The 22,062-nt window shown below is 51.9% G+C and overlaps 9 protein-coding genes across 9 annotated transcripts; 5 read left to right on the top strand and 4 right to left on the bottom strand.

Annotated features, from left to right (window-relative positions):
- Nucleotides 1-265: 265 nt before the first annotated feature.
- On the top strand, nt 266-1,863 carry L3040_006794 (uncharacterized protein; the record flags this gene model as incomplete). Its single annotated transcript, XM_007290485.1, has 3 exons — nt 266-553; nt 606-1,016; nt 1,063-1,863. 3 exons carry the CDS (start codon nt 266-268, stop codon nt 1,861-1,863), a joined length of 1,500 nt encoding a protein of 499 aa, XP_007290547.1.
- Nucleotides 1,864-2,270: 407 nt separating this feature from the next.
- Nucleotides 2,271-3,540, bottom strand: L3040_006795 (uncharacterized protein; the record flags this gene model as incomplete). The annotated part of the gene is made up of 5 exons (XM_007290484.2): nt 2,271-2,278; nt 2,371-2,671; nt 2,753-2,863; nt 3,017-3,327; nt 3,429-3,540. 5 exons carry the CDS (start codon nt 3,538-3,540, stop codon nt 2,271-2,273), a joined length of 843 nt encoding a protein of 280 aa, XP_007290546.2.
- Nucleotides 3,541-5,472: 1,932 nt separating this feature from the next.
- L3040_006796 (uncharacterized protein) lies at nt 5,473-6,408 on the top strand (the record flags this gene model as incomplete). Its single annotated transcript, XM_007290483.1, has 2 exons — nt 5,473-6,086; nt 6,138-6,408. 2 exons carry the CDS (start codon nt 5,473-5,475, stop codon nt 6,406-6,408), a joined length of 885 nt encoding a protein of 294 aa, XP_007290545.1.
- A 514-nt stretch (nt 6,409-6,922) lies between these two features.
- On the bottom strand, nt 6,923-9,298 carry L3040_006797 (uncharacterized protein; the record flags this gene model as incomplete). Its single annotated transcript, XM_007290482.1, has 6 exons — nt 6,923-7,071; nt 7,118-7,306; nt 7,366-8,029; nt 8,083-8,136; nt 8,184-9,108; nt 9,177-9,298. The coding sequence occupies 6 exons, from the start codon at nt 9,296-9,298 to the stop codon at nt 6,923-6,925; spliced, it is 2,103 nt and encodes a 700-aa protein (XP_007290544.1).
- A 556-nt stretch (nt 9,299-9,854) lies between these two features.
- On the bottom strand, nt 9,855-10,993 carry L3040_006798 (uncharacterized protein; the record flags this gene model as incomplete). The annotated part of the gene is made up of 3 exons (XM_066156039.1): nt 9,855-10,060; nt 10,270-10,798; nt 10,982-10,993. The coding sequence occupies 3 exons, from the start codon at nt 10,991-10,993 to the stop codon at nt 9,855-9,857; spliced, it is 747 nt and encodes a 248-aa protein (XP_066010858.1).
- A 345-nt stretch (nt 10,994-11,338) lies between these two features.
- L3040_006799 (uncharacterized protein) lies at nt 11,339-12,268 on the top strand (the record flags this gene model as incomplete). The annotated part of the gene is made up of 1 exon (XM_007290480.1): nt 11,339-12,268. The coding sequence occupies one exon, from the start codon at nt 11,339-11,341 to the stop codon at nt 12,266-12,268; it is 930 nt and encodes a 309-aa protein (XP_007290542.1).
- Nucleotides 12,269-13,535: 1,267 nt separating this feature from the next.
- Nucleotides 13,536-15,049, bottom strand: L3040_006800 (uncharacterized protein; the record flags this gene model as incomplete). Its single annotated transcript, XM_007290479.1, has 6 exons — nt 13,536-13,714; nt 13,818-13,965; nt 14,028-14,065; nt 14,231-14,405; nt 14,474-14,782; nt 14,891-15,049. The coding sequence occupies 6 exons, from the start codon at nt 15,047-15,049 to the stop codon at nt 13,536-13,538; spliced, it is 1,008 nt and encodes a 335-aa protein (XP_007290541.1).
- A 2,829-nt stretch (nt 15,050-17,878) lies between these two features.
- L3040_006801 (uncharacterized protein) lies at nt 17,879-18,832 on the top strand (the record flags this gene model as incomplete). The annotated part of the gene is made up of 1 exon (XM_007290478.1): nt 17,879-18,832. One exon carries the CDS (start codon nt 17,879-17,881, stop codon nt 18,830-18,832), a length of 954 nt encoding a protein of 317 aa, XP_007290540.1.
- A 1,524-nt stretch (nt 18,833-20,356) lies between these two features.
- On the top strand, nt 20,357-21,735 carry L3040_006802 (uncharacterized protein; the record flags this gene model as incomplete). Its single annotated transcript, XM_066156040.1, has 2 exons — nt 20,357-20,491; nt 20,596-21,735. 2 exons carry the CDS (start codon nt 20,357-20,359, stop codon nt 21,733-21,735), a joined length of 1,275 nt encoding a protein of 424 aa, XP_066010859.1.
- Nucleotides 21,736-22,062: the final 327 nt, after the last annotated feature.

A 22,062-nucleotide genomic window follows, 5' to 3' on the forward strand; every position in this document is an offset into this window, starting at 1 on the left:
GGCCTGAGCTACCGCTTGCTCCTCTCGACCTCTCGTTGCGCAACGTTGCGGTGCACCATCCCACTCTCCCTCTCTCCCTCTCCGCCTGCCAGAATCGCGACCGACAACCTTCGGAGCGCGATACAGCTCGGGGCGGATGTAAGGATGGAAGATGCCCGCCCCTAGGGACCGCTTGTCCATCTGTGGCGTCTGGGCTGTTGTGAGAATCGTTTTGGTTGTTGTGGTCGTCCTTGTTTTTCTCTCTATATACGGGAAAAACCTCGCAATGCGAACCAACCCTCGAACCACGTTTCATGCGGCCATTTCTGCTTGCTTTACCCGGCATGGCAAGGCGCAATCGACTGTCGACTTGGGCTGGTATGCGCCCAATGCGACGGAGGTAAATGACCTGACAAAGGTTCTTGCGGGAGACGGCACCTACGCATTTATTTACAACAGTTCTACTACCCCGGAAAACGAGTATGGTACCTACAATTGGTGCAATATGCCACACGTGCGGGCAACCGAGTACAAGAAGCCGCCTGCGGAGTATAAGCTGCAATATGTCGAAGTGGTGAGTGCCGACGGCATCATCTGGGACGTCGAGGTAGTGACAAGAATCGCAGATCCACAGGCATCACAAGCGGACCGTCTATGCGTCGAACTCTTTCCCAGTCGAATCATACGGGTGGAACTGCGATGATGAAGCTCTCTTCCAGTACGGAGCTCCGAAGGCTGGGAAGCAGCCAGCACGCGTGTATTGGCAGGGCTACATTTCGCCAGTAAACCCGTTCGTACCTACTGGGTTCCTGGGCAGTTGTCAGTTTCCTCAGGTCACAAGAGAGGGTCTTGAGGATTCGTGGCAGCATGGGAAGGATCTCTATGGCGTATACCATGATTTTCTGGGATTCTTGCCGGATACTGCCAACGAGAAAGTCGCATTCAGGGTCACTCAGAATGTCATTACCAGCGAGGTTGCCGGCATGGTCGTAAATGGTATGTTCAAGATAGAGGAGGCCTACCCGTTGCTGATCCAGGTGAGCTCTTTGCCGTCAGATATTCGCCTGGGCTGATTCCTCGAAGCCCCAGGGATATGATTCCTTAGAGCCAGACTACTCTTGTGCAACTTCGTCCAGTCTTCTGAATGCGATCAGGTCCGGGAGTAACTGGACGAATCACTTGACTGCTGCCTCTTCGCTATTCGCGACTTTAGATAACATCTCTGGAGTATCTCCCACAGATGAGGGCTTTCACGCCAGTTTTGATCATTACTATGATAACCTCTCCGCAAGACAGTGTCACGGGAAGCCGCTGCCTTGCAAGCTGGTTGGTGGACTTAATTCCACAACTTGCGTCAACCAAGATCTCGCAAATAAGGTGTACCGTCTTGGAAACTACGAGTACTCCTACATCTACCGCGACGATCCGAGAAGTCTGGCTGCATTTTCTGCTGGCTACGGCGTCTGGGTTGGCGAGCTTACCTCCCACATCCGGGAGTTCATCAATGGAACAAGTAAGGTGATATACAGACACAACGTTGCCCATGACGGTTCGGTCTCGATGTTATTGTCTCTCCTGCAGCTGGATGTCATGGTCTGGCCGGGCATGGGCGCTGAAGTCGTCTTCGAGCTCTACCAGAAGGACTCTTCCAGAAGCCCAAGTTCGGCTTTCGCAGCACCAACTTCTGCGCCAAGACACTCTCCTGGTTCAAGCAGCTATTATATGCGTGTTCTTTGGAAGGGTCAAGTGTTGAGAAGCTCGAATCCAAGCTTTGGCTTGATGGACATGGTCCCGCTTGATACTTTCCTGGCATACTTCGATGGCCTTGTTGGTGTTGGTGCGAGCCTTGTGAAAGGCAAGTGCGATGGACTCCTGTTTGAATAGATAGATTCGAGCGGATCACAGTAATCATTGTTAATAGGTGACCATCTTGACTGTTATCACAAGTATCCAGCTCTCCTTCCCTGGTGTTCTCCAGCCTAGCGTAGGCCTCTCAGCAACACATGGAGCTCCTTCCCGGGATATTCTATTATGTTTTCCTCCTGCTTGACGTTTGCCTCTTGCAAGTCCAGCTGAGACTACTGCTTTAGGTTTTAGATCTTAGTCGCTGGCTACGCCGCTACCTCCTCGGACGCAGGATACCATATGTTGTCACGTTCTACCCATACATTGTCACCTTTTACTTATCATTTCTGGAAGAAATTATTTTTGTTCTATATATAAGCGTTTATTTTGATTCTGCTTTGCAAACATATCCATCAGGAAAACACCCATGCCAAACAAGTCCAAAGTCAACAGACTGCGAGAACGTCAGTCGCTAGCTAGCTACCTCGGATTCGCAAGCAGGGGCCAGAAGAAAGAGGAAGAGAGAGAGGAAGAAGACAGACTCACTCCCAATAACACCGTTGACCGGGATGTCGATCGACGTCGTGTAGCTTGCTGCGTCGCTCAGCAGATACACGTACGCGCCACCCAGCTCCTGCACCTCGGCCAGCCGCGGGATGCCGCCGTAGTACTTGAGCTGCTGCTCCCAGTCCGGCTGCTGCGGCACCCAGTAGGTCATGGCGGTGTTGACGAGGCCGGGCGAGACGCTGTTGACGCGGATGCCGTGCTGGGCCCACTCCATGGCGAGCGTGTGGGTCATGTTGCGCACGCCGGCTTTGGAGGCGCCGTAGGGGGTGGAGGGGACGCGCTGGTGGCTGGTTGTAAGTTTGGGCTGGGGGGAGGGAGAGAGGGAGGTATGAGAAGAGGAAGAGGAAAATGAAGGACGGACTTTGTTGGGTCTGTACGAAGCCATGGAGGCGGTAAAGACGATGGCGCCCTTGTAGTTGGCCTTGATGAAAGCTCGAGCTGCCACTCTCGCACAGTAGAAAGATCCGAATAGCTATCGTATCCCGGAGTCGGACCCCGTTCGTTAGTAACTCTGCACTCAGACGGCCAGCCGAGAGCCAAGCCAACACCACAGTCCCCAGTCTCTCAGCGAAAAGAAAAAGAAAAACAAGAAAAGAATGAAAGAAGAAGGCGACACGACACGTACATTGACGTTGAACAGCTGCTCGATCTCGTCCTGCGTAAAATCCAGCGCGGACTTGTGGTTCGTCCGCCCGGCGTTGCAGACCATCCCGTGCAAAGCGCCCGCCTCGGCCACGATCGTGTCGACGGCCTCGGTCACGCTCGCTTCCCGGGTGACGTCGGCGAGGATGTGCGCGATGCGGCCGGGGAAGCGCTCCGCGATGGCGGCGAAGTCGTCTCCTGGGGCGGTGATATCGATCGAGTAGATCTTCTCCGCGCCGTTGCTGAGACAGCACTCTGCTACGCCGAGACCGATGCCACGGTTTGCGCCGGTGACTTTGGTTGGAGAATACGCGTTCAGTTGGGATGTCGGGGGAAGAAGAAGAGGGGGAGGAGAGGGGGGAGGAGGGGGAGGAGGAGCTGGGACGTTAACGTACTCGCTATCACCTTGCCCGCCAGGGTCACTTGGGTCTGGATCGGCGAAGCGATGGCAGTCTCGGCGGGCGGCGGCGCTCCGGCAGCAGCTGTTTCGGCGATGGAAGGAGACATTGTTGATGTTGATGTTGATATAGGGGATGTTACTACGGTGAAAACCGATCAACGACTCGCGATGGCAAACTTGATGAAAAAAGAGCTCTTATATCTCTTTTCCGTGAGGCGAGGTCGTGCGGAGTAGCTAATGAGAAGACGGACGTCTTGTCTGCTCTTGATGGGTAGATATCGATATTAGTTAAAGCTAGCTCTATCACATATCTATGTATGCCCCCCCTCCCCCTCTCCCCCTCCCCCACGCAGCGACACACGCCGTCGGGCCTTCGGGCAAGCTTCAGCTCCGGAGCTTCATCATCAGTGAATTGTGAAGTGGGGTCTCGTCGGCCGGCTGTGTCTATCGGGACCACGTCTTTCCACTTCCGCTCTGCATGAGCGTGGGGTATACGAGCATTTTGGTGTTTGCATTTCTATTCGTCTCGAGGCGAGGTCCGTCGATCTCAAGACTTAAAGAATGGCCATCTATCTGTTATCGCGCTGCTTGGGATCGAGGGCGTGCAGAGGAGGGGGAGGGGATGTCTGGAGAGGTCGCTTTGAAAGAAAAAGAAAAAGAAGAAGAAGAAGATGATGATGATGATGGCAGTGGGGGTTGTTAATTTCTCGAGAGCCGAGACGAGAATGAAAACAAGAGCTCTCGCTTATAATGAGTGGCACCTCGTCTCGAGGGCGATGCGGTGCGGTGCGGGGGCGATCGACAAGTCTGGTCTCTGCTCGTGGCCCCGCATGATACTACTACTTATGCGAGTGCGGATCTGGTGTATGAGCTCCGTATGCTATACGGAGTTGATAACGACGGTCTTCTGAGGCCTGTACCTTTACACCCGAATGCTGCTCCCAGAGAGAGGGGGGGAGCGCAGATCGCTCAGAGCGCGTCTTCGCTTAGCGGCAAATTTTTGTCAACAAGCCAGACGAAGACTGTAAATAAATAGCCTTTATTTATATCAACCGTTTGAATCTATCTATCTAACGTCTCAATCTCTCTCTCTCTCTCCTCCGCTTCCAATTCAAATCCCAAATCTTAATCAGAAATACCTACCGACCTAGCCAGTTAACTCCCTGCCTACCTAGCCAACGAAATAACTTATACAACTTCCATACACACCCAAAGATCCTTTTCTTTTAGAAAAAAATTCCATCATCACCATCATCACTGTTATCATCAGCAGCAGCACCTACACACACCCACAAAGACCCAAACACATCCATAACCCCCTCACCCCCTCACCCCCTCACCCCCTCACCCCCAACCCCCCCCCCCTCGCAACCCCATCTTCTCCCATCTCGACATACACTTCACCTCATCATCGCCTGATTGTTTATTTTCAATGCGTATTTATATCGAAAAAACGCGAAACTTAGAGAGAGGGCTACCTACCTACCCAATACTCCCCCCCCCCCCTAGATGTCGCCAATGTCAATGTACTACCACTAGCAGGCCCTTAGACTTATCACTTGGCCACCTCCAACCCCTCAGTCTCCACCTCCCCAGTCTCCAGTCTCCACTTGACATCCAGAAGTTTATCGTCCCCGAGACGAGACCCCAGGACGGGAGAAAGGTGGATCTGCGGATAGTAGTTAGACGTTTTGCTTTAGGTTTTCGGTGATATGGTGGGATCAGTTTTGGATTTTTTTTACGGCGTAGAAGTGAAGAGTGGGGGGGGGATGGTTAATGAGCTGTCAACGTTTGCATGAATAGATGGATTGATTGATGGGAATTTCGCGCTGATCTCGCCTCGAGCCAAGCTCCTTTCCAGCTTTGATAATAAATATATAATAAGTTATATGCTATGTATGATACCAGAGCCCCCCCCCCCCCCCCGATCCCCCGAAAAAAAAAAATCGAAGCCCTGATTCGTGATATATCAAACTAAAAGTACGAAAATATCCTCGCCTCTCAGACACAAAAACGAAACAGCTACCACTCCTTCAACCATGGCCCCGAAACCAGGTCCAGACTGGCGCGCTCAAAACACTACCCTCAAGATTCTCGCCGCCGCCGAGGGAGGGGGATATGGCGTCCTCGCCACTGTCGCCTACAACATCGAGCACGTCGTCGCCATGGTGCGCGCCGCAGAGCTCGCCCGCTCCCCGCTCATAATCCAATTCTTCCCCTGGGCCATCACCTTCTCCTCGGGCCTCCTCATCCACGCCGCGTCCCTGGCCGCGCGGTCTGCTTCCGTGCCCATCGCCATTCACCTCGACCACGCTCAAGACGCCGATCTGATCAGGCGAGCGGCGGAGAGCTTACCGTTTGACAGCATCATGATTGACATGAGCCACTGCGAGAAAGCCGAGAATTTGAGGAAGACGGGGGAGTTGGTAAAGTATTGTCACGAGAGGAGCATCGCCACCGAAGCAGAGCCGGGGAGGATCGAAGGGGGTGAGGACGGAGTGATGGATACGGAGGGCTTGGAAGGCAGTATGACTACCATGGAAGAGGTGGAGAATTTTGCGAGGACGGGAGTGGAGGTGCTGGCGCCTGCTATTGGGAACATGCATGGGGAGAACCCGTACGCAAAATCCGATCCAGATTTGGATTTTAAACGGTATTTCTCTGGTTAGGAGAGATGAGAAGCCGAACACTGATGACCCGACAGATTAAGAGAAATAAGGGAAAAGCTGGGAGGGAAGGTGAGAATAGCGCTGCATGGAACCAATGGATTTAAGCCGGAGCTCATGCAGAAGTGCATAGCCGAGGGGGTCACGAAGGTAAATGTGAACAGACTTGTGCTGGATGAGTACTCGGAGAATCTAAAGTCAAATGTGGACAAGATGCCGTTGACGAGGCTTATGGAGACAGGGGTTGAGAGAGTGATCAACCAGACGCGGGAATGGATGGAGGTTTGTGGGAGTGCGGGAAAAGCGTGAAGGAAGGGCGAAACGAGAGGTTCGACGAGTTGTCAGTAGATTCAATGAAAGGTCAGATTTGTACCGGCAAGGCCAGGAAATGCCAGGGTACTATGATGCCCCTGTCGCATAAGCTCTAGGATGTCCTAGCAGCGAGGATACGAACTTTGCTAGTTGGACCGGACTTTTTCAAGGCTTGTTAGTTGACACGCGGTGTACCTCTCTGACTTGTAGATGCGCGGCCCAAAGCGAAGGTACGAAGCCCTTGCATGATGTCCTCGGCACGAGCTATTGAAGCAGCATTGTCGACCAATATAAGCCCTCAAATCTCAATCGTTATTGACTTTCTGCTTTCAATGTTTTCCTCTCGAAGCCGAGAATTTGAGTTTCTCTGAGATCGGCTCAGAAGATTGTCGATATAATCAGGGTTGGGTCGAGGAAACCGAGGCGTGGCCGATTCAGCAGCCTGTACGTACTAGAGCTCAGTGTTCATTCAGTTTCGAGACCGTCCTTGTCGTCAACCAAGTCGGCAGTTTCAGCCTCTCGGTCCGCCCTCAGGCGTATCCCAGAAGGCTTTCAGCTCTTCCCCAAGGTCCGTCACCGGCCAGCCCGAGCGTTGCCAACACTTCTCGAGGAGCCTCAAAACAGTCTGCCGTTGCTGCACGTCTTGGACACACATCCCAGCTACACAGGTCAGCATCGAAGCCAGCACACGAAGAGGAGTTCGCACCTATATAAAGGCATTGCGAGTTCATGACAGTTGAGGCATAGTCGTTCAGAGTCATCGCGATACCGCAAATATTGTTTATGTATTTGGAAATCATCTGGCTCTGCTCGAGGTAGCCTCCAAAGCCGCCTTTCGACGGCTTGTTGAGGAGAAGCAGGAGACGGGCCGAGTAGTGGAGCTGCATGGCAACCGCTAAAACACATCAATATCCACAATGTTCGTTTGCTGGCGATCGGCAGGGAAGCACTGACCAAAAGCAGGAGGGTGTATCCAGATCGGCTGAAACGCATCATTCACTTCGTCACTCTTATACGGCAGCGGCGAGAACTCCACCGTCAAGAATCTCTCCCACTCATCCAGCATACCCTGCAACTTTTCCGCATTCCCCGTCCTCGTCTTCATATCCCCCCCCTCACTCTCCTCTTTCGAGCAATAGTTTACAACCTTCGCAATAATGTACACCGCCCTGCTTGCAAGTCCATATGGATTCATTTCCGCAAACGTTCTTGTGGGTTTCCAGAACGTGAATGTTCTCCTCTTTTCGCGAAAGGCGGCCCAGACGTCTTGACATAGCCAGGCCCACCAGACGGCTTGTTTGAGCCCTTTGGAGTCGCCGTGGATGACTTGGGAGCGCTGGATCCAAAAAACGCCTTGAAGGTGGCGCTCCCAGTCTTTGCCGGAGCCGTCAAGCATTTCGTAGGTGGAGACGATGAGGGCGGTGGCGAGAAGCTCGAGACTGGTTTTATAGCTATCGTATTGCATTGCTTTTGAGAGGTAGTGAAGGGTTTCGTTGTAGTATTGGAGGGCGTCGTTTCGGTCATGCGTTTGCCCTGGAGTGATGTCTGGATGGCTCATGAGCGATATGTGGCGTGCCGAGAGCGCCAGAATGGCTTTCAGCAAGCCGACGTTTCGGATCTTTCGGCTGTTGTCAGCCACGTCCCTGCAGAGAGTTTTTGGGGTAAATATACCGCGAGATGGGGAACAAAGCTCGAAAAGCTCTGAGTGGGGTCGAAAAGATCAATCTGCATGAAGTCAGATTCTCGCTTCCATCATCACCAAAGAAACTTACCCAAAGACTTATCCGCTCCACAAAATTGCGGAAGATGAAGAGCTCACGAGGTAACAATTCAATCGGTGCCTCTGCCTGCCACCGCCAATTCTCAGACGCAGCACTCATCATAAGCGGTGGATTCCTCTCCAGCAGCTGTGGATTCGAAGAAGCCGGCGACGCCGCTTGATAGCCTCTCCCACAAGCCGCTGAACTCTGCCATGAACCTGCAAACGGAGCACTGCTCGTCCGATCGTGGCCTCTCGGAGTCTCTCGTGGGGTGCCCATACCCCGTACATCGTCCACTGCAGTTTCATTCTCTGGAACAACAGCTTCGAACGCGGAATCGCCAACGAGCATATCGAACCATCTTGAGATGGCAACATTGTAGGTTGGTCTCGAAGATACTGATCTCGACACTATGCTTTGCTCGCTACTGCTCATTGAAAATGGAGTGGCTGCGTAAGCGGACATATCTGGAGAGATGACTTTGTGCTGGTCCGACGGTTCCAGACTCGGACTCGGCCCAGGTGTATTGAGTAAATAGTCGATCTGCACACTGGCTCTCTGACCTGACGGCGGCACCGAGGTCACGCCTCCACCAGCAGTATCTGATGAACGAGCTGGCTGATATCGTAACGACTGCTCAGGGGGAGGAGCAGACCAAGGAGTGGTCGATGGCGTCTGCTGCTGTGGCCAATCTGGAGGCCGCACGCGTCCTTGCTGAACCTCTGGATCTGCTAACGGCACTGCAGCTGGCAATGTTGCTAGTAGGCCAGGCCCGGGTCCGGGTCCAGGTCCAGGCTGAGGGCTGGTCTCCGGACGAGCGTGGACGTGGGCGTGGGCGTGGGTATCAGCGTAGATGCACGTCTGGTTCACCTTTCTGCACCTCTCGCAATGAGGTCGAGTCTCATCGCACTTGACATGGCGTCGTCGACACGTGATGCTATATATATACAGACAAGCTGTCAGTTGAAGTTTTTCTACATTTGCTTAGAGCTTCTTGTCTATTACCATCCCGTCGTCTTCCTCAAGCCTTTGCCGCGTGATTGTCTATTCCTGGGCTTCCGCTGCGGTACGGGTACGGGTGCTGGTGCTGGTGCTGTTGCCGGTGCTGGCCGCTCCTCGCCGGCCATTGATTGTAGTTTCTTTAAAACGAGAAGAGAGGAGGGCGACAGCGTGACAGATTGAGTGTTGAGATGGAAAGTATTACATGGTTAGTATACCGGTAGTAGAGTGATGATGGTTGGTGATAGTCGTTGTGGTTGTCGTCCTTGACTTGGCATGAGAAAGTTCAAGACCCCCAAGGGAATTGACTAGTGGCGCTTAACTTAAAGTGGAGAGCAAGCGATAGATAGGTAGACTGACAGGTTAAGCGACGTGTTATTGAAAGCCTATAAGATCCTAAGAATATTGCATAATGTCCGTTCTTATCTGTCAATTAGATGGTGATGGCGATGGTGGAGGATAAGGGACTTGTATCGTAGAAACGTGGTGTCAAGATCATACTTTTTCAATTATAATTCCGCGACGCATCCCCGAGAAAACAAGACTGCGGAACTCCGGAAGTACTTGGTTTCAGCCCAAACAAAAAAGGTTGATGCCGCCGCCGGCCCGTCACAGCGTCGCGTCGGGACTCGGGACATGTTCCGAATACTTTAATGAATGAATGATCAGATGATCATGTGCCTCTCATTGCAAATTCACAAACATGCCCCCGTCAGATAAAAGTTGCGGTCCGTTGCAGTACGGGCTCAGATGCTCGCTGGCCAGAAATACGGCTGGACCAGCGATGTCCGAGGTGTCTGCGACTCTGCCCATGGGAATTCTGGCTTCCAGATACTTCCTCTTCACATCATTCTTCATATCGTCCTCGCTCAACTGTGTCTTGGTAGTCTCTGGCAATATCGTGTTGCATCTGAGATTATCCTTGCCTAATGATATAGCCATCGATTGCATCAAGGACAGCACTCCAGCTTTCGTGGGTGGTAATGCGTCTGCAATCCTCCACCGACGGGGGCACTGATCGAAGATATGCCAATGATAGATCCTCGATGGCCTTGCTTAACCATCTGTGTAGCTGCCGCTTGACAACTGTAAAATGCACCATTCAGATGAATCCGTACAGTCCGGTCGATAAAGCTCGTGGTCCAGTCTACAGTTCGATTAGCCATGTCCTTCCGTAGATGAACACGAAATAACGTCAGAAATCTGCCGGCTCGAAACTTCAGCATTAGCCACGAATATATCCAGCTTTCCCCATCTCTCCACCGCCTTCTCAACCAGTATTGTGCCTGTCTCGCCTTCGTCACATCTCCCACGACCTCGAGCAGATCTCCGGCTTTGGATGTCGTCTCGCCCTCTACCTTCTCTGCCTTGAGGGCTGCAGCCTCTGCGACCAAGCTGAGCTTGTGCTTCTCGTCTCGTTCGAGGCCCAAAGGGTTCATAGCGACGTTGCAGCCCTGGCGGAGGTATTCGAGGGCGATGGCCCGACCGATGCCCGTTGTGCCACCGGTGATGGCGACGACCTTGCCTTCGAGGATGCGCCAGCGCGAGGGTGCCATTATCTGCGAGAATATGGAGGTTGTGGAAGACGAGATCAGTGTTCCAAGCCTCTCGCTCGTAGGGGAAGATTCCTAGATGTCAGTCCGGAGTTTGTCAATCTCCAAGCTCTGAGGCCGAGTGGGTACATTGATAGGGTTTGCGACAAAGTTGAGTTTGGCCCAGCTTTGTGTCCCAGGGATGGTAACAGGCTTGTCTCGTCTCGAGGTGCTCTGGTACAGTAGAGGAGTGTGGGGTTTGAAGGATCATTACTGTACCGGTATCTCCATGACTCTAGTTTCGCTTACTAATCCACCCCTTCTCCTAGCCAAGGACCACAAATGTCAATATTTACTTCCTACTTTTAGCGAGGGGTTTGTCGACTTGCAATCCGTTCGATCTTCTTCCGAATGATTTCAAATAGCACCTCAGAACTCCGATTGTACCATATTCTCGCATCGCTCGTCATATTCCATCATCTTCGGACATAAGCAAGGGCCAGTAACGAAGCGCCACGTTTAAACCCGACGGCATATCATAAATACCGGTACCCCCACACTATCTTTCCCCTGCCCGACTTTCATTACCACAAGATTATTTACAATAAAAAGAAAATTACAGACGATTCACTCACAATGACCACCGCCGCATTTAGGCATATCGATCCGGCATCCTACACATCCAGTGCAGGCGAGCACATCAAGCCCTGGGGCAAAGTCGACGGGCCCGGGACTTCCTACCGCCTGACCTCGCAGCAGCGGCCCGTGTCCAACATCCGCGGCCACGAATCCGAGTTCTCAACCGACACGGCGGGCTTTGCAGTCTACCACTCGCCGTCCTCACGGCCCTTTGATTTCAACAACGAAGAGGATGTCCGAGTAGGCTACTACGCGGAAATCGAGGCGCTAGTGAGAGCGAAGTTGCCGGGGGTGAAGAAGGTCGTGATCTTCGACCACACGATCCGCAAGCGGGACAAGGACGCGCCGCGGCAGCCCGTGCAGCAGGTGCACGTCGACCAGACGGTCGGCGCTGCCGAGGCGAGAGTCAGGCGCCATCTCCCCGCCGGAGAAGCCGAGGAGCTGCTCGCGGGTCGCTACCAGATCATCAATGTCTGGCGGCCTATCGCCCACGCCGCCAGCGACTTTCCGCTCGCGGTGATCGACTGGCGAAGCACGTCCCCCGACGACTTCGTCGCAGTCGATCTGCTCTACCCCAAACGAGCGACGGCCGGCAATGCTGCTGTTCACGACGCCGACGACGACGACCGCGGCAAGGAGGTCGTGCCGGATCCTAGCCATTATGAGAGCACGGAGAACTACGAGGCGAGAGGCGAGACGTTTGCCGTGCGGCCGAATGCGAACCATAGATTCTGGTACATGAAGGATATGACCCCTGACGAGGCGATGTTCATCAAGTGTTTTGATTCAAGAGGGGAAGGGCTGCCAAACGGGAAGAAGGGGCTGGCAAGGTGTACGCCGCATACTGCTTTTGAAGATCCCGGAACTCCTGCGAGCGCGCCGGGACGGCAGAGCATCGAGGTTAGGTGTTTGATATTTTATGAGTAGGTGATGAGGGTGAGTTGGGATGTATCATTTACGACGCAATGTTGGAGCTTGAAGGGGCGGGTAGTACGCAAATGTTCGTTGTTAGATGGCAGCTACATTGGGTAGATGATACTCCAAAGCAAGCTGTCACCTTCATTTCAAATCATATATTCTATCTTCTCCTCCTTCTCCTCCGTCTAACCTTTATTGAGTTAAATGCTCTCATCATTACATTCTTCCCCTCGAATTTGTCTTAAAAAATGTCATTTTTTGATACTCGCGTCAGCAGGCTACATACATACATACGGTATCTTAATCGGAAACGGCGAAAAGAGCAAAAACCCTAACTATTTTCCCATATCCCAAGCAGAAAAATTCCTACCAAGCCAAAGACGAGGACGACGACAGTCTCTGGCAGAAAAGATCGATTCTGATTCTGTCTCTAGCACGAATCGAGCAGGGTGAGGAAAGCTCGAGGAGTTTTGCTTCGAGCCTCCTTGTTGGCGTCCCGCTGACGGCCCGCTGAGAAATCAACACTTGCCTGCCTGCCTTGACCAAGTCTACCCTTTTTAAACCCAAAACCGAAAAAAAAAAATTCAGGACCTACTCCTTTGTTACATGATACTTTCTATTTTTGCAATTTCTGAGGCTTCCAGCCAATATAAATATGTTTGTTTTATCAAGTGAGAGGAGAGGGATACGCGACCGGATCTCTTTTGTGCCGGAGATGAAACAGACCGTCGGTTTCAGAGCGGGAATGAATTCTGATTTGAAATCTTTTCTGGACTATGTGTATGTATTCGAATGGTGTGTATAGATAAGAAGTTCTGAAATTCTGAAATTGGAAAGTGCAGATCAGCGCTCCTTCTGCAGCTGTATTTGGGCGATTTTCTTGCTATCTTGGATACACATACATGAGTTTGGGAAGTTGTGAGTTGATGCCCTAGCTCGGATGTCCTTGAGCATAGTAGTTGACGACCCTGTTAGATTGCGAGAACTGGTATAGGAGTGCTTTTATTCTGATAACAGTAAGGATAACAGCTATTAAGCCCGTTATTGACATGATGGCCGCTCGTAGCAAGCTCACAGAACTCGGACCCTAGGGTTTTACTCGGAACCTCACGGGTGAGGCTTGCGATATGGTGAAATCTCTATGTTTTGGTGCTATCTAGGAGAAAACAGAACTCTCTGCTAGATCATTCTGGGTAGCCTCTAGACAGCGACTCTAAGGATGACCCACAGGAGCTTATGCGCGCAACTTTCATCTTCTGGAAAATGTCTGAGGGCCTCACGCTCCTGATGGCAATCCACAGCTGGTCTTGGCTCTCCTCTTCCAGCATCGATGTCTTGCCCATTCCACAGCTATCCCGCTCCAATTGAACATGGCTTTTTGCGCATCACTCATCATAGGTTTCTTTAACATGGTACCATCCTGGACTAAGTCCGGGAATCGAGTGTCGTTCAGCCCTGGAGATTTACGTGTCAGCGATCGAAATAGGAAGAGGACAGAACGATGAGGGAAATTGAGACACCGAGAATAAGAAATATTGCACGCGCCCGCAATACTTACATTGTTGACCCGCAGATTTCGCAGCGCTTTGGGCATATCTGTTGTAGCCGTGTCTCTTGGCATCCCCAGTCCAGTGATTGTATGTACCCACTCCATAGTAATGGTTAATATCATTTGTCTGCCATAGCTCTACTAAGGTGACCACCACCTGTGGAAGTTAGTGTTAGCCGTGACACTACCCAAATTTCGCGATATAACTTGGGAGCATACCTCATCCGGGACAGCAAGAAGGCCAAAGAGTATCTTCACTACAACAGATGTGTCGGAGTCAGCGATGCTATAACAGGTAGTGGTGAAGGGTGTTTAGTTGCTTCAGGAGAATAGGAGGAGGTATTATGAACAACAGAGCCCAAAGTCCTCTGAGATAGCCTGAGATAAACTTGAAGGGGAAAAAGGGCTCAGAGAACACTCACGCTCGGGTGGAAGAGCACCTCTGATTCCAGCTATGATTACTAGACTGCTACGCTGCGTGAACTCTTTATTGATAAAGTCAACGAGCTCCTGAAGATGTGCCTTCGCGGAGCTCTCCTCCGCATCTCGAAGTCGAACTCGGTCGCAGGATCTCTTGTTATCGAATCCGGGCTTGGACTGGGACATATCAGCTTTGTGTATACGAAAGCGTCTGTATCTGTGCACACAAGAAGAAGAGTACTTACAGGAGGTGCGACGTTGTAGAGCCTGACAGTCAGTGCTCGGACGTTGGCCGTGAGCGACGGGGAGATGTGACCTAGCATAGAGGGGATGTAGCCAAAGGCCGATGTGTCGTTGGTGACTTCTGCGTAAAGAACTACGGTGCTGAGACGGTATAGAACGGCGAGAGACTCGAGATGAACCTGCTTGTTGACAAAGATGATGGGGAACGATTCCATAGAGTGGCATCTAGATCCTAGCGCGTTGACACTGAAGTCCCATTTCAGTAGTTCCGTGCCATCTCCTATAGACCATTCATGAGGCTCTTTTGGAGGCTGGATAATCTGGTGTCAGCAATTGGGAACGAGTTTTAGGAAACTATAACAAGTCTCCAGCTGTTTTTAGACAAATAGACGTAATAGGGGCTGGCTCGAGACACGTACCACTCGCGCGTTCTCGATAATGTAGCCGATGATCTTCTCTCGCAGCTCAACAGGTATGCCCATGAAGTCTGGGGTTGCTGGTATTAATGGTGGTGGTATTACCGTGGCTGGTGTTGCCACTTGATTGGAATCGGAGTCCAACATCTCCAAGGTCACCATGGCCGCTGAGAGCTTTGGTATACAATATTAGGATTGATGAGATCGAGGGTTTGGGTGACTCGATGTGCGAAGATATTAACCGGGTGAAAAAAACCAAGCTAAAAAGAGGAAGCGCCGGGAGCATGTCACGCTTCGGGCGCGTCTATCATTTAGCCGACGTTGTTTGTTGAATGTCAGCCCTGGAACTCAATCAGTCTTTCATTTCTCGTTTACTCTTTCTTTATCAGATCTTTTAATTCTGTAGCAAACATATATTGTGCGTAGAATCTGTTCAGATCCTGAAGCATTTACAAAAATCTTAATGCCAGACATATATTCTTTCGCCCCAGCCTATTCCTCCCACACTTGGCCTCCTCTTCCACTCCGGACATGCCGCGACGAGGCCCTTTACAGATATATCAAGGAGCTTTAGTCGTGAATATTTAAACGGACAGGAGTCGCCGATTTTGACATGCAAGCCCAGCGGTCCCTCCAAACAATACGGTGGCTTTGATGAAGCTGCTGGGCTGAAGAGCAAATCCAGCCTTATATCATGGAGAAAGTAGCGCTGCAGTCGTCAGCAGAGAGGAAGGAAATAATCATCTGACTGGGTCACTTTTAGTCTAGAGCAAGGTCGTGTGACCATGGAATCCAAATCGATGGTGCCGTGTTTGCGATCAATTGTACTCAATCACCTAGACTGCTCTTCCTTCTAGAATTCCGCGGACCCCCAGTCTATCCACCAGATATCTGCGAGGCGATCTACGACTAGGTTCTTTTTACGCCGAATCAAATTTGCTGTAGAGCTCACCAGGAATTCGATCTGCCAGCGCCGCGGAGAGCTTATAAAGAGTGTATACCAGACTTCGAGTGCAGCAATGATATCAGTCTATCGATTCTCCGAATTGCACACATGCAGAGTCCCAAGGGTTTCTTGGGTGAGGAATACTTTAGACATCAATTCTATCTCTGGTAAGGCAGATAGATACCTAGGACCCCCATGCAGGGACCAGTGGAGGGCCAAAGGCACTTTGCAAACATCTCCGATCGTAAAATTTCGATGCAGCGTTGATAGCCGTATCACTCTCGAACGGGGCTCCCAGAAATGCGGAAGAAGAGAAGAGCAACAGAAGAAGGAGGAAGGCTTCAAGTGTGCAGGTTCCGACTCCATCTCCAAGTGATCAACCATGTCTCACCAGCTTTCGAATGTACCCACTTTAATCCAACGACACTTTATAGCCAGCAACACCAACACCCATTGATTTTTTGTATCTTCCGCACTTAATCTTCCAAAAAAAAAAAAAGAAAAAAAAAATTCGTGCCTCCGTGCGAGGTCGGGCTATTCCATTTCGAAGATCGAGATCTATGAACCACAGACTTGAAGCTGTGAGCGACTTGTCCTATCCGTTGGGACACATATTTCTGTCCGCTCCAAAGCTATTGACCATACCTTGAGAGCTCAGTGATCAAGTGTTCGAATATAATCTTTTATGTGACCCGGCCGTGTATCGATAAAGGGTGCTAATAATCGCAGGCATGCTGGCTGTTAGCCAACTCGATTAGTCAAGGTCCGCATAACCACCACGACCGGGGATCCAGCACTTATCTTGCTTTCTATCTAGGGAGCCAGTAATCAGACCTGCCAACAATCCAGTCGCATATTCTGCGAACGCAACACTAAGAGGTTGTCTTGTGGATTCCCAGATACTTGTAGGCTTCGCAGCCCGAGTCTAGAGCATTGAGTTCGAGGGTGACTTTTTGGAAGAGAACTGCCAGGTTTTTAAGTTCAAGTGGACACTGATGTTGGGGCTTGTGGGCCCTGCTTTCAATTTCCTAGCAAGGCCTAATGAGGCACATATTCGAGGCGTTGTGTGGTAAGTCGGTTCGAAGTTTGGAAAACAGGGGCTCACTCAGGCCTGGCGCTGTGTTTTGAAAATGTATGTTACTATCTGCCATAAAGAAACGAATTAGACTCACTCTGATATTCTCCAGGATCACAGGAGCTGGATCTTAAATCTATTCACTGGATGTGGAGGGAATACTTGGGGTAAAATTGGCATCTGAGAAGCTGGCGTAGAATAACCAGGAGAAGAATCGTCGATGCTAGATGAGAAGGTGTTTGAAGACAGAAGGCTGCGGTCATGGCTCTTGCTTTTCTTTGCATTATTGGTGGAGGGAGAAGTACCCGGATACACAAATGAGCGCTTCCGTACTTCGGGGGGACATCTGAGAAAAGAAAACATCGTTTGCAGTCGAGTATATGATACGTCGAGAGGGTTGCCGTTCCAACAAACATGAAAGGCAGGTGCAAAAATCATCCTCATATACTCCGAGATCATAGCGAGGGCTGTCAAATCCCCTATACTTCGAATTCTGGAAAATAAACAGTAGGCAGATCAAATTAGGCAGGAGCGGGATAATGATCGATTGCTTTAATCAGGATCATCTTTCTGACTCCATGGTATTCACCTTTGAAAGTGGCTAAAATAGACTACGCCACATGGGGAGTTTCCACGTGGTTCGAGAAGAGAGACTGTGGGCCCGGTTGGCTGTGATCCATAACTAAACACGCTAGTGCAAACTCGTTTGTTTAAACGCGTCAAGCCTGCCGAGTAAATTCACCCCGATCCATCACACAAAGAACCTCGCACGAACTCGTTCCATCGACAGAGTGATTCGGCCGAACGTCAAGACTTCGCGCTTTTCTAGAGCCTGCAGCACTGTGCAGCTCCCTCGTAGGTTTTCCTAATCCAGGTTGTACTGATGCTGCTCGAAACTGACTGCCACAAAGCAAGCCCGATCTCGTCCCGACTCTACAACTCCAGCACTCCTTACCCCTCCGTTCCAAAGATGTCCGCCATCGTACCCCTTACATTCCCGGCCGTCTTCCCCGCCGAGATTCGAGAGCAGATCTACGATCTCGTCCTCGTCTCTCCCAGCGGCCAAGTCAACCTCAAGAAGGCATCCCGCATCAAAGGCGTGCTCGGCTGCTTCCACTCCAAGATCCAGCCGATCCCACCCGGTGCCAGCCCGCAGGGCAAACTGCTGGGAGAGATCCGTCTCAGCTTCCTCCGGACCTGCAAGATGGTGCACAAGGAGTGCCGAAACCGCTTCTGGGCCAAGAACACGCTGCACTACGCCTCCGTCCTCCAAGGTGCCGAGTGGTTCTACAAGCTCCGTACCCTCCGCCTCAACCCGACGTGCCTGCACTACAGCCTCACCGAGAACTTGCAGTTCGTCCGCTTCGAGATCGACTTCTTCACCGAGGGTGCCGAGAAGCTCGAGGAGTTGCTCTTCACCGCTGGGCAGTGGGCCAAGGAGGGTAAGCTGCAGACGATCACCTTGGTCGCGGCTGGTGAGGACCGGGGCACTGCTGCTGCGGGCATCATCTCGATGGCATCGATCAATAAGATTAGCACTGAGCGATACTCGGAGGATGCTGATATGAAGGAGTTCCATGCCGAATACCGACAGGCTCTCTCCGACCCGGCCAGCACTTGTCTCAAGGGCGTCAGCAAGTACCTCCACTTCAACACCACCGGTCCCACGATCAAGTTTGGAAATGAGTTTCCCGAGGAGACCATGGATGCTAAGGAGCGCACCAACATCTACAAGTTCTTGCGGGAGCTGAGCAAGATTTGGGATGGTGATGTCCTGGTCGATGGGGTGACCTACTTCCGCTGCGGCGTCGCGATCCCCGACACAAAGCTCTTTGAGGGCGATCTCATTGAGGAGGAAATCGTTGAGAAGAAGCCCGCTGAGAAGGAGCCCGCTGAGAAGGAGGCCGTTGTGGAGGAAGTTTGAAGGCTTATTGGCAAGGCTACACGTTATCGGTGGTGTCTGGAAAGGAGCACTTCGGGCGGCAGGAAGCAAACCAGGATTAACAATGCGTTGGTGAGAACGTTCTTATTGGATCTGGAGAATTGTTGTTGGTCGGAGTTTCGCGCTCGGATTTGGACGTAAGAATAAGCAAAAAGAAGCAATGTAATGATTGTAACTTAGCTGAAGGTGAACACCAACTTCCTGACTTCCACACGCGTGTACTATCGGCAATCACTGCCTTGCGCCATTGATTCTCGTCTCTTAAAGGAGAGATCTCTCTACTGTGATCCATCTTATCTGTAAGGGAAGGGCGCAGATGATAGCAGCCTTTGCTGTACCACTTTGAGTTGCTTTCCTAGGGCCGTCTTGTATACAACTCCTTAGCTTAGCACGTCGCCGTACCCGATGGGAGGTCCCAAGGGGCAAGCCACCCACCCGACGCTAAAGCACTAGCCACCCTTTTTACGAAATGGATATTTGCCCGGCTGAAAAATCGGCTGCGAAGATACGGTTGAGCATTAGCTCCAGCTCACGCATGACAACGAGACCTTCAGGCTGAATCTGGTCCACAGGCTGGGGCTACGGCCTGCAAGATCCAGTAGCTGATATGCGACAAATGGTATTGTGGCATAGTAGCCTTCTAAGTTGCTGGCTACGTTTCTGCTCGCCTTGATCTACCGCCTAGGTAAGGCAGATGAGCATAAGCATAATGTCTAAAGCAAAGCTGCAAATTCTCTACAGCGTCTGCAAACCTCCAAGACTCCTCCACGTGCGCTGCGGTCATCTCGGAATTCGAGCAAAGGTGAGACTATGCATATGCATGTTGTCGGATGACCTGAGGACACGTGACACGATACTAGCAAGGGCTAGTTGTTTACTTTGGTGCCGGCTTTAGCGAGGATAATTATGGGACCGAGTAGGATGGATGACTAATCTGGCGTGTCTTGTCGCTATCGAGTCTCTCTATTCTATTAGAAAGGCTGGAGCATCTTGGCTTGGAATATGATATTAAGAAGACCACCCTCTTTGATCCGAAGATGTGGTGCGCTGGCAAGCTTTCCCTCAGGATCTCGTTCTTGGGTATGCTTAGTCATCACGACAACGCGACGCCTGGATGTCCTCGTGATAAATCTGGTCCAGGTCAGTCAGTCACTCACCCATGATGAGCTCGAGCAGCTCATGACCCGAGATGCTGATTTCATAAATAGCAAATACCAAACTTGTTCCGAAGCTCTTTTTTCTCCTACCTGCCTTTCTCTTCTGATTTCTTAAAACCATAGCGGATGCTGGAGAGCCCGGGGAACTTTGCGTTTCGTTAGACTTGTGTTCACAAGCTTGTTCCAACGTTTGTCCTCGCAGTAAGATTCTCGATAACGATCAATTTGCATCTCTCTTTACTACAAAACTATAATCAATCGACTTTGGAGAAGTGGAACAGACACTACTCGCCATATTCTTTTTGCTAATGCTATTACACTCTCGTTCGTACACATCCACTCATCTCGAATGTCATCCAAGCCCCATCACAGCGCCTCGGAGCGGGAGCCTCTCCTCGGCCGTCCAAACGCTTCGAGTGCCGATAACACGAGTAACAAGACCAATTCCAAGAGAGACAGCGAATACCGAGAACTTGCCCGAATCGTCGGCTGCTGCGTCTCGTGCGCCTCAGCGAGCTGGCACGACGGCTGCATCGGCGCCCTCATCCCCTATCTCCAACCCTAATACGGAGACTCCCCGACCGCCAGATCTTGCTGGCCTTCCTGTTCTCCTTCCTCGGCTTCAGCCTGGCCTCCCTGCTCAACGTCGCGCTCAGTAACCGCCTGGGCCTGGGACGGCTGCTGGTGCTCGGCGCGACGATCCAAGGCCTCGCATCCGCCGTCGTTGCGTCCCGGCCACCGTTCCTCGGTCTCGTGGTCTGCTACTCCCTTGCCGGCTTCGGCATCGCGCTTCAGGACGCCCAGTTCAACACGTACATTGCTCGCCTGCCGGGATCAGCGACGAAGCTGGGTATCATGCATGCGCTGTATGGGGTGGGAGCGCTGGCATCGCCGGTGGCGGCCACGCTGGCCATGAAGGCCCAGGTCCCGCCTCCCATGTTCTACCTGAAAAACCTCACCTTCTGCATCATCAGCATCGCTGTGCTGGCCCTGGGTTTTGGGTGCAGGGGAGCGGGCGCCCCGGATGGTAAACTGCAGTCGGAAGGCGGCGCCGGTGGTGACCGGGCTGCCTCGCTGCGGACCGTCGTCTCGTCCCGGGTCGTGTGGACGGCCTTGATCTTCATAGCCCTGTACACGGGCAGCGAGACGACGGAGTCAGGCTGGATCGTGTCGTTCTTGATCAGGGAGAGGCGCGGCGGAGGCATGTCCGGCTATGCATCCGCTGCGTTTTACAGCGGCCTGACGACGAGCCGCATCCTGCTGCTTCCGCTCACCGTCTACCTGCGCGAGAACAAGGCGGTCGGTCTCTGTGTCCTCCTGGCCCTCGCTATGCAGACCCTTATCTGGATCTCACGCTCGCTTGCCCTCAACGTGGTTGCCGTGGCTGTATGCGGATTCGTGATGGGTCCCGTCTACCCGGTTACCGTCGCGCTCGTAACGAAGGCTACGCCCCACGGGCACCATCCCGGCGCGTTGAGTCTGATGGCTGGCGCCGGGCAATCTGGGAGTGCCCTGTTTCCGTTCCTGGTGGGATCGCTGGCTGATGTTTACGGCATCGGTGTGCTGCAGCCGGTGCTCGTTTCGCTGTTTGCGGTCATGACCATTCTCTGGCAGCTGGTGCCTTCACCAATCCGTAACACAGCCGGCTCTACATTCGGCGACAATGCTTCGGCATCGCTTGAGGGGTCAAGGGAGCACTTTTCCTCTACAAAAAGTCTACGGCCGTAGGCCATGGCAGCAGCAGCTCGAAGGAAAACACAACTCCGATCCCAACTAATCCTGCGCGCAGAGCCAGAGCCAGGGTAGTGGTAATAGTAGTAGTAGTAATCTGTATATATTATAAGAAAAAAAGAAGAAGAGAAAGAGAAAGCCAGACCCAGACCAATCCAATACCCCAGACTCAGACCAGACCATACCAATCCAATCCGATCCGATCCGATCCGATCCGATCCGATCCGATCCAGACCAATCCAATCGATACGCCAGGCCCAAGGCCGAAAAAATAAAACATTTTACAACTACAACACGTACACATCATACATATTGTATATCCAT

Source organism: Drepanopeziza brunnea, assembly GCF_022702325.1.
Source record: "Drepanopeziza brunnea f. sp. 'multigermtubi' strain 214-2 chromosome Unknown ctg12, whole genome shotgun sequence".
NCBI lineage: Eukaryota > Fungi > Ascomycota > Leotiomycetes > Helotiales > Drepanopezizaceae > Drepanopeziza > Drepanopeziza brunnea.